The sequence below is a fragment of the Mytilus galloprovincialis genome, chromosome 13 (assembly GCF_965363235.1).
Source record: "Mytilus galloprovincialis chromosome 13, xbMytGall1.hap1.1, whole genome shotgun sequence".
NCBI lineage: Eukaryota > Metazoa > Mollusca > Bivalvia > Mytilida > Mytilidae > Mytilus > Mytilus galloprovincialis.
In genome coordinates, this window is record NC_134850.1 from 16,766,830 (window position 1) to 16,777,860 (window position 11,031).

The 11,031-nt window shown below is 33.0% G+C and overlaps 1 protein-coding gene across 3 annotated transcripts in view; it reads right to left on the reverse strand.

Moving 5' to 3' along the window:
- Positions 1 to 10,488, reverse strand: part of LOC143056632 (GRB10-interacting GYF protein 2-like) — a 32,137-nt gene extending 21,649 nt beyond the window's left edge. The window contains exons 1-9 of one of the 3 annotated variants that reach the window (XM_076229788.1): positions 10,395 to 10,488; positions 9,060 to 9,102; positions 7,933 to 8,158; positions 7,398 to 7,509; positions 6,729 to 6,837; positions 5,917 to 6,068; positions 5,397 to 5,546; positions 4,746 to 4,831; positions 958 to 1,425 (exon numbers count right to left, since the gene is read on the reverse strand). In XM_076229788.1, coding sequence (XP_076085903.1) covers positions 958 to 1,425; positions 4,746 to 4,831; positions 5,397 to 5,546; positions 5,917 to 6,068; positions 6,729 to 6,837; positions 7,398 to 7,509; positions 7,933 to 8,158; positions 9,060 to 9,091 — 1,335 coding nt within the window. In that variant the 5' untranslated portion in view covers positions 9,092 to 9,102; positions 10,395 to 10,488. The remainder of the gene's footprint in view (positions 1 to 957; positions 1,426 to 4,745; positions 4,832 to 5,396; positions 5,547 to 5,916; positions 6,069 to 6,728; positions 6,838 to 7,397; positions 7,510 to 7,932; positions 8,159 to 9,059; positions 9,103 to 10,394) is intronic. The other 2 variants (XM_076229787.1, XM_076229789.1) reach the window with 2 other exon arrangements.
- Positions 10,489 to 11,031: the final 543 nt, after the last annotated feature.

Here is an 11,031-nt window from a genome sequence, read left to right on the forward strand (position 1 = left end):
TTTAAAGGGACTTTGAAAATAGATAACCAACTAGAGAGACAATTTTAGAATTTCACTTCCATTTTCATCTTTCCTAGCCAAGGGTTTCGATCAACTCCCATTCTCTTCACCCTTGGCGGATTGATCCAATCAAAAAGCGCCTATAACATGATCACATGTAAATGTAGAAAGTGTTTGTAAACAATTGCCACGTGTTTACATCCCTAAACATACGACTATATTTAGTGACAACTTGAATGTTTTTAATCAACTAATGAAAGTTCCTGTGTATGTTTCATATACAAATGCATGAATATTGACGTATATTTTCATTTCCGGCTCTACCAAATGTGTCGAATCTAGACGCTACCATATTTATACCTCCAAATTGAAGAGTTGAAGTGCTACCATTGGTCAAGAATTATGCATTCGGAATGGGCGTGACTTTGATCTTCCATTAGATGGTGCAACATTGTTATCACAAATGTTGGCTTAATCTGCCAAGGGTGAAGAGAACGGGAGTGGATCGTAACCCTTGGCTAGTGAAGATGTTCCATTTTTCGCTGTACAAAAAGTATTTTGAAAACCATCAATATTTGAGATTTTGAAGTGCTTTCATACAGTTCCATGTATGTTTTTATGGAACAGCCCAGACTTTTACAGGTTTAGGAAATGTTAAATAGAACAGCTAAGAGTAGATAACTCACACAACAAACAGAAGATTAAGTGGTTACTTCCCTGTTTTGCTATTTACATCCACTTACAACAGATATTCAAAATAAAGTACAGCTTAAATAACACTCAATTTTCCCAAAAGATCTCTCTGTCTATTATATAAACATGGTAAATGTATCATAATTCAATTTGTATTCTTCAGATTTTTTTTAAATTTCTTAAGAATTTTAAGTAAATTTTATTTTGCAGTCATTCAGTATAAGGGAAGCAACTCTGCAAAAAAGAGAAGTAACCTATTTGTACCTCTGCCGTCATGGCTGACAACACCACATTTTCGGCAGCTGCCTGCAGCCGGGCTAGTGTCTCTGCCTCGACTTTTTCCTTCTTCAAACTTACATTAGTCTCCTCGTTTTTCATTGTCGCTTCACTCTTTGAAAAATCATTTTGAGCACTATTATTTTCCTTAGACACTTTCACCTCATTATTATTTTCCTTCTGTCTACTATTTACAGGTTTTGAACTTTGACCTGGCGATTCTGAAGTCACTGTCTTGTTTTCACGGGGTTCCAATGTTCTTTTATTTGCATTTTCACTTTTGTTTTGTCTGTTTTCGAGATTTGGTGGAGGTCTTTTCACTTTGTCTGTTTCTACTTTTGTTTCTACTTTGGGTTTGTCTGGTGATTTATGTTTAACATTGTCTTTCTTTTCACTGGTTTCTGTATGGGGTTCTCTTCTTTCATGATTTTCACTGCCTTTTTCACCAGGTTTTTTCTGCAACAAAGAAAAAAACAAAATTACTTGCACTTAAAATTTTTTGTTAGAATACAGTCTGCAAAGAAATTTTGTTAAAATGAAGCCCTTAATTAATCTACAGATTTGTACCATCCCTTTGCAAGAAAGTGTGAAGAAGTTAAAAGTTTTTATTTATTTGTTTACACACAATACATCTAGCTGTCATTATAGAAATTTTATAAATGTGCATACAGTAACAATCTTCATGATCTTGAAGGTTTGACACTTCTCAATTTTCAAATTATTGGACAAACCACTAGAAACTTTCTATGTTTGGTTTAAATAGATATCTATCAGTGCAGAAAGAAAATTATTTTTAACAAGCTCAGACAAATGTAAAAGTAAGCCTTCAGACAGTGGCCATAATAAAACAAACAGCCATCACTTCAATTTTAAGTTATTACTGGTTCCATCATAGGTCTTACTTTTCATTATTGTTGTGTCTTTTGTGTATTTATTTCATTCACTAACACCATGTTCACAGTTTTATTCATGTTTTGATAATTTTTTTCTCATAAAATATTCAAATTTTCAAATTTTCGGCATTATCTAGGTGAAATTCTCAAAATTCTTCTCTTTGACCCCAAATCGTAATTTTTTAACCCAAAACGGCAAACTTTTGAAAAATTTTATGAGGCTGTACAAATTCCTCACACTGAACAATGTCCATTCCAAGTGTTTTGTACATAAAACGACATTTTATGTCAAACCAGATGCTCCGCAGGGCGTAGCTTTATACGACCGCAGAGGTTGAACCCTGAACGGTTGGGGCAAGTATGGACACAACATTCAAGCTGGATTCAGCTCTAAATTTGGATTGTGATTAAATAGTTGACACAGCATAGGTTTCTGACACAGAATGAATGTGTTCTAATGAACTTAAAATTTTTGTTTTCTCTTAGAGCAATTCACTATGCTGTTGAATATTAATCCTCTCAAAAAAATGTTTGAAGAAATTTTCTTTTTTATTTATGAAATTTCAAATGAGAAAAATTGATCCCAATTTTTTTAATCACATCCCCCTTTCCCTTATTCCAAAACTAATCTCAATTAAAATTTCTAATGGAGTTTGCAACAATAACTACTCATTTAAATACATCATAAAATATTAAGATGTAAAAAAACTGCTTGTTATCACTGAATGGTAAAGATTATTTTAATTTATCAGTTGGTAGTAAAAAGTGAATATACATTGTATATTGTATATAACAAAGATTTAAGTTGATTCTGGACAAAGAAAGATAACTCCAATTAAAAAAAAAATCTTGCTATTGCACAATATTTTGCAATTAGATATTTCTTGCTTACTATTCTGGACAAAGAAAGATAACTCTAATTAAAAAAAAATTTGCTATTTCACAATATTGTGCAATTAGATATTTCTTGCCATTGCGCAATACTGTGCAATTGAAAAGACTTGCTATTGCACAATACTTAATATAATAATTTTAGATCCTGATTTGGACCAACTTGAAAACTGGGCCCATAATAAAAAATCTGAGTACATTTTTGGATTCAGCATATCAAAGAACCCCAAGATTTCAATTTTTGTTGAAATCAGACTAAGTTTAATTTTGGACCCTTTGGACTTTAGTGTAGACCAATTTGAAAACAGGACCAAAAATGAAGAATCTACATACACAGTTAGATTTGGTATATCAAAGAACCCCATTTATTAAATTTTTGATGAAATCAAACAAAGTTTAATTTTGGACCCCGATTTGGACCAACTTGAAAACTGGGCCAATAATCAAGAATCTAAGTACATTTTTAGATTCAGCATATCAAAGAACCTAACTAATTCATTTTTTGTCAAAATCAAACTAAGTTTAATTTTGGACCCTTTGGACCTTAATGTAGACCAATTTGAAAACGGGACCAAAAGTTAAGAATCTACATACACAGTCATGACAGTTAGATTCGGCATATCAAAGAACCCCAATTATTCAATTTTGATGAAATCAAAAGTTTAATTTTGGACCCTTTGGGCCCCTTATTCTGTTGGGACCAAAACTCCCAAAATCAATACCAACCTTCCTTTTATGGTCATAAACCTTGTGTTTAAATTTCATAGATTTCTATTTACTTATACTAACGTTATCGTGCGAAAACCAAGAAAAATGCTTATTTGGGTCCCTTTTTGGCCCCTAATTCCTAAACTGTTGGGACCTTAACTCCCAAAATCAATACCAACCTTCCTTTTGTAGTCATTAACATTGTGTTTAAATTTCATTGATTTCTATTTACTTAAACTAAAGTTATTGTGCGAAAACCAAGAATAATGCTTATTTGGGCCCTTTTTTGGCCCCTAATTCCTAAACTGTTGAAACCTAAACTCCCAAAATCAATCCCAACCGTTCTTTTGTGGTCATAAACCTTGTGTCAAAATTTCATAGATTTCTATTAACTTAAACTAAAGTTATAGTGCGAAAACCAAGAAAATGCTTATTTGGGCCCTTTTTGGCCCCTAATTCCTAAAATGTTGGGACCAAAACTCCCAAAATCAATACCAACCTTCCTTTTGTGGTCATAAACCTTGTGTTAAAATTTCATAGATTTCCATTCACTTTTACTAAAGTTAGAGTGCGAAAACTAAAAGTATTCGGACGCCGGACGGCGACGACGACGACGACGACGACGCCGACGTGATAGCAATATACGGCGAAAAATTTTTCAAATTTTGCGGTCGTATAAAAAGTATACTAGTTTGGCTTTAATTCTTCCATATTCTTTCAAAAAAAATTTCCCTCATTTCAAATTCTCGTAAATTCCGTAAATTTCCTCTGATTTTGACATGGTTTTCAACAAACGGAAGCGCCATGTTTACACTTTCATCCGGGTATTCATCAAAGAAAGATAACTCATGTTTGCACTGTTTTGAGCGGGAAATATAAAACATGTATTCTGATCCCGGTAAAACGGGACTCAACGTCAGCTGTCTGAAGCGCGAATCCCGGTAAACCGGGACTCATCGGCGAAAGGGTTAAACAGTTTATGGAACTGAGGACAGCGGGCACTTGAGGTCATTTGTTGTGTTTAATGTTTTGGTTTATTTTATATGTAAATTTTAATGTCATCATTATATTGTTGTTATTACATGTAATTGTCATGCCTTTGGCCCACTTATGGGTGTAATTTGTGCTTTATTAAAGATTTTAAAAGATTCTTACTAAATTCTAAGGAAAATGCACCACCCACAATTTATAGATTTGAGTGCCTCCCATTCCCCATGCATACAAATTTGAAACAGCCATTATCAGGTTGTTTAACCCTAAATTTTGGCCAACCGTTACACCTACCTTTGTAGATACAAAAGCACCACTTGAGTCAAATGTTCCAACATCATCTCCTGTAGTGTCAGGCATACTCCATTCTGGCATATTATCTAGTAACACAAATTTAGATTAAATTCATCCAAGGGCTCAAAAATCACTCTTTAACACACAATAAGAAGCCAGCAGACTAGTTGTCACAGTATTTTTCATTGATGTTATATGTTTAAACTAGGTCATTCATTTTTATCTATTGTGTGTTTTTTATACCCTACTTTTATAATTCATTAAATGATATTGGTTTTGATCATTGTTAAAGGTTGTATGATGAACAATCCATTAACTTATTTCTTGGGTGATTATTGTAAATAATAACCAGCAATGAATGTCAAGTTAAAATAAGTTACTGTGGATTCAATTATTTCCATGGTAAAACAAATTTAGTGGATTGAGAAAAAAATGTATTTCATGATTTTGTCGAAGTCTTAATTCAATTCTACAGAAAATGTGTATTCCGTTGAACATTTTAATTAGTGATTATTCTTTACCCTTAAAAGATGGTATGCCCCAAGTTATAATAAATCCACAGTATAAGAAATGGCATTGCATGAACACTCAACGCAATAATACACTGAACTTTTTCAACAAAACTTCCTATTTTTTTTCACAATAATTTACCATCTTCATCCCATGATTCACTGATACGATTTCTTTGGTATTGTCTCCCTTTGTCAAAGCCTGCCCTTGGTAATCCATTAGGCTGTGGTCTTTCATCAAAGCCTCCCCTATCTCCTCGGTTAATTGGTTCTCGCCAGTTACCTCTTGTGTCTGATAATAAAATAATAGAATGAGCTCTTGTGTCTGTTAATGAAGAAATAGAATTAACAGTTTTTGAAGATAATTGAAAAAATATAATAGATTGTCAAAACTAACTAGAGGTACAGTTAAATTATTTTCCAACAACATACACATAATTGAAGACATCCAGCCAAAAATTTCCGTTACAGAATATACTACATCTATTTACTTTAGAAGGACTATAGGGGACTATCAAGAAACAACTCTTTTTTTTATAATTCTAGATAAATTTCAAAGTAAATCCCTCCCATACAAAGAGTTGATTTTCACAGTGAAAAATCAAAACATAAGGTACTTTTATCTGAATCAGGATAAATGTCCACAGATTTATTTGACTTACTCCATTTAGACCCTGCTTTTCTCCAGTCACCTTCATCCTCCTCATGCTCCCCTCCCCGGTCCCTCCAGTTTTCGTTACTTAATGATCTGTGAAACTGTCTCTGTGGTCCTCCTTCTTCATCAAACCGTGGATTGTAGTTTCTCTTTGCACCTCTGCAAAAGTATATTTAATTTGGCAAAAAATCAAGTGAAAATAAAAGAAGATATAAATATTAATTTGGTTTTTTTACATTAAGGAAACGAAATATAGATTCTCATGAGTCAATTAACAGTAAAAAGCTTGTTACTTTATATTAGTTTCTTTCTAATTGATTCATTCTTTTGGATTGTATTATTAAGTTACCATCACAAAAATCAGCTATTTTAATCAACGCTTGGTTCATTGCATCAAATAAGCTTTAAAAGACTTATCAATCAAGTGAACCACTTTTATTTAATTAATTCCGGTCTTTTTACATGTATACATAAGCAAATTTTAACTATTTAAATAAGATTTCAAATCTAAGGAATTTATATTTTTGGCTAAGGTCAAATTAAACATGAATGAAAAATCAAATATGTCAAATCCGAAAAAAAAAATCAGTTTTAAAAGGTTCTCATTTAACTATTGGGAATAATCCGCAATAAACCAAAAGAAAAAATTGCATTTTGAATCCAGGGGATTGAAAATAGATAATCATCCACATGTACTCTTTCAAAACTGCAAACATATATTTTCAAGTTGAGATTTATAAATAGCTAATTTCTCATTTTCTTTCTTTCAAGGCAGTTGTTTTAAAAGCAAAATGAAGATTTCATTTAAGTAAGACCTACACTTCTTCCCAGCCATCTGATCTTGAGTGTGTAGGAGGTCTTCCAAATCCCCCTCCCTCCTCCGCTGACATACCTCTCTGTAGAAAACCACTATCACCTCTTCCTCGACCTACAAATAAACCTAAGAATTACAATGTATACAGTTTGAATTATAAATGATTAATATTAGCATTTGTTTGTTTAGTGTATATTGAATTGCTATGGATAAGTTGCTGGTTTTCTGGTATGATGCTTCACATTTATATTGTGAAATATAAATCAGAGCACCTGGGATCACCAACCCTGTTTTTTGGTGGGTTCCTCTTGCTCAGTCTTAAATTTCTATGTTGTATTTTGTGTACTATTGTTTGTTGGGTCTTAAGACTTTTTTAGCCATGGCTTTGTCAATCTATTTTTGACTTATGAGTTTAAATGTTTCATTGGTATCTTTTATATGTCAGGGCCTTTAATAGCTCACTTGTATTTATTTGAAAGCTGTTCTGTGACATATAATTATATAGCAATATACCTTATCACCAAAACTTAAAAGTTGACAGGAGAACTATTTTGCCATTTACTAAAATTGTAAAAAATTAACAATCATTCAAATCACAATGGCAGTTTAGCTATATAAATTAAGAATTACTCAGTTTAATATAGAAGTAAACATTTAGTTGATAAAATTTTTACCTCGTCCTCTGCCTCTCTCTATACCGCCTCTTCCACCCCTGACTCCAGGAGGCCCCCCTCGTCCAAACATTCTTAGTACTGCTGTACTGTTAACAGACTGAGACATTAACCGCTGAAAAAAAGCAATAAATAAACGGCTTAAAACTATTGCCTGTAATTTAAAAAAAAATCAAAGAAAGAAGCATCATGAATTTTGTAATTTGTTTAATTTACAAATTGAAGAAAATGGCAGTGACAGTCTTCATGATAAACTTTTGCAGACACAGCGCCCAACACAATTTTTTTTATTTAATTAGACTGTATTAATACTTCTTATGTATGGGAAAGTAATTTTACAAGCCTTAGACTGTGTATAAGTGTGATAAAATAATTCTGGCATAGTTTCTGAAATGATAATTTATTGTCATGATATTATGGATGTGAATTTTGACACAAACAGATTAGCTTTTTACACACTATAGAGATATGTTTTTCCTCAAAACATGGAAACAAATATAAATAAGATTGAAATGTTGCTACAGCAAAAAAAATGTACCTGCTCTTCCTCTGATAGAGACTGCATGGTGATGGGCTCCTGTGGCTTTTCGACATATATATATGTGAATTTCTTTATTTCTTCTAGAGGCTCTGTGTGGTTTGGATTGTTGAGGGCTAGCATTTCTTCTTTGCCATAACGGTAATCTGCTAGCTTGTACTTTCCAATAATTCCCGGTGAAGGGGGCGGAGTGCCAGGATTGTTTCCATCTGATAGGGCTCTGAGCCTGGATTAGGGAAAGGTTAACAACTTTAAGTACATTAAATGTATTTGCATCAAAATGCATTTTTACAAGATATACAAATAGTGGACATTTTGCAAAATGCAAAAACTGCCCCCCTTTTAAAGTACTGTTTTAGTTCTTCCTGGTACCTTTTTCCATTTCAAACCAAAGGGAAAAAAATGGTTTTGATAAAAAAAAAATATGAAAATTTATGTAATTGTATTGCTTCAACCATGATGTTTTTGTTCCTGTCTATATTTAAATTTCTGAAAAATATAAGTTTACTAGCTGAACTTAAAATTGATATTTCACGCTATGCTATTAAAGAATGAACATCTTTTTTTGTCAATTGGTTACTGTCTAAATGATGTATATGCATTCTCAAATATGGTTCTATGCTAAGAGATATCTCTTGCAGATATCACATGTACAATTACTCAGCTAGCCTAATTATTCAATCTTTCTTCTGAAAATTAGTAATGACAAACTGAAAAAAATTGTTTAGTGTCTTTTTTTTTTCAAAATGTTTTAATTACAGTAATGTGAGTCATGTCTCAGAAATTTAAGACTTAAAATTTCAGACAGATTGTGGCTTACAGTGCAGCTCCTTTCCAAAGAAATTTCCTGACAAGTCATTTTAACACTGATTAACGGACATGTCATGCTGGGTACTAGGACTTTGTGGTTATTAGATATCCGTGGTCATTAGTTTTCAAGATGGCATCTTCCCGAGAATTGAAAGTCGATTTTAAAAATCTAATAACTCACTTATCTAGACGAATAAACCTTTAATATTTTGGAAATATGCTTATTTATTTAGGATGCACATAATATCAAATTTTTGTTTTTTTGCGAATTTTCACTTTAAACATATAAAAATAATTAAGTAAGATTTGTTACTTACCACTCAGGACCAAAATTCAATGTATCTGCCATTTCTATTTAACCTACAAATACATGAAAAAACCATTTAAACTACAAATGTTTTGGACAATATCCTTGCAATTATGTAGCCTGGCATATGTGCAATAGGGTGCCTCATAGATAAAACATAGGATAAAAACATCCAATTTTAAAAATTATGGAAGAAAACCTCCTCAAAAGTCAAATGAAGAGAAAAATATTTTGAGCCAGAGCAGCCTCCTTAGCCATGCTGAATTTTAGAATGTCTGTTGGAAGCAAAAAAAACAAAATTCATCAGTTAATATTGAAATTGATCTAAAAAAGTTACATATTGTATTTTTAATACTGAAGATCCATGTTTCATCCTTAATGTTAAATTTGTGCCACTGAAGAACTGGATCGTGACTTTATCTGAGTCACAATTTTGGTTGTTTTCAGTTACATCAATTCATTTGTAATTCCTGTCAAGCAATTTTCTTATGATTGACGATTTAATTGACAAATTTTTCTTGTAAGGAAGGCAAGGGCAAATCTAGCTGCAGAACCATAGCTTGAAGGTCCGCAGACAGTCAAAAAATAAAAAAAGGACCTAAGTGTTCAGTTACGCAGCTAGGACTTACCCAGTGGTTTTTAAAGAGGGATTACCAAGATCATTGGATCCCCCCCCCCCCCTCCCATGGAAGCTAGTGGGTTAGTTCCAGGAATAATCTGGAAGAAATCGTTTTTTTTGACAATGACACATAAATTATCGCAACTGTTTGCGGACTCGTAGGAACCCTTTTAGGTTTTTGATGGTAGTGTATACACCTTATCGCTAATCCCCGCTGACCCGGCCACTTGAACTTTTGACACATACAACAATCACTTTTCCATTGTGGCGTCAAATATTTTGTTTTATGACGTCAAAATTTTACGGGAACCTGTGTGTTATCCAGCAATGGCGGACAAATAGCGATAAGATGTATTGCATTTGGGAAGTTTGATCTGTTTACTTATAAGGCGATGGAATGGACAGTATGGGAATGAATAAACACATGTGGTGTTCCATTTTTACATGGCCTGGAGTTGTAGAAGAAGAGTCCAATATAAAACATTTATACATATCAGAGCGTTACAAGAAGTTTCGTTATCCGTGTTTCTAAAAATAGCTACACGCATAACAGAAGAAACATATTTTCCACATTTTTTACCATCCTCGCGATTTTAGCAGACAGTCACAGTTCATGTGAATTTGCAATTAAAATACGCCATTTTAGAGGTGACAAAGGCCTCGATTTGGTGTAAATATGTGTACCACAGATGCTTGTGTGTCTAAACCAGTGCACTGCAAGTTTACCTTTGCTATTTTCTAACTTTCTTATTAGCTTGAACACGAATGCAGTAACCAATATGGCCGTAGTTGTGTATTATGTACCACGTGATAATTGTAAAACGGAAATCGAAGTAACGCATGAAAGTCAATGAAGCGGAAAAACTGTGTCACCACAATGGTCGCACTTGTTTTATATCAAATGGAATACGCCAAAACACTTGTTAAGAGTGTGCTTGGTCAGTAACTGCTTTATATTTTTACAATTACTTGGTATCTTCAATCCGTTTCGTGTAGTTTCAAACAAGTTGTTTTCGTGTTTTCCTGTGTAAGACTTCAATAGCGGTTATTGAAACAAAATTGTCCTTGTGTAGAAATATCCAGAGATTACATTACTTTTTTTATGTCTTTGATTCATCGCGGTTTACGTGGAAAACTAAAATCATCGCGTTTTTCATAGATCCAAGTTTGAAGTTGTGCATCTATGTTAATTTTAAACTGGACAGATATATACTAGACATGAAGCAGGCCCTGTAGTTAATTTCTATAATCTTATCCTTCATGTCTATTATTGGGACATATGAAATGGAACACGCGCTGTTCACGTGAGCCATTCATTGACAGAACATCATCAATATCATCAATGTATCTTAACTTAAAATTA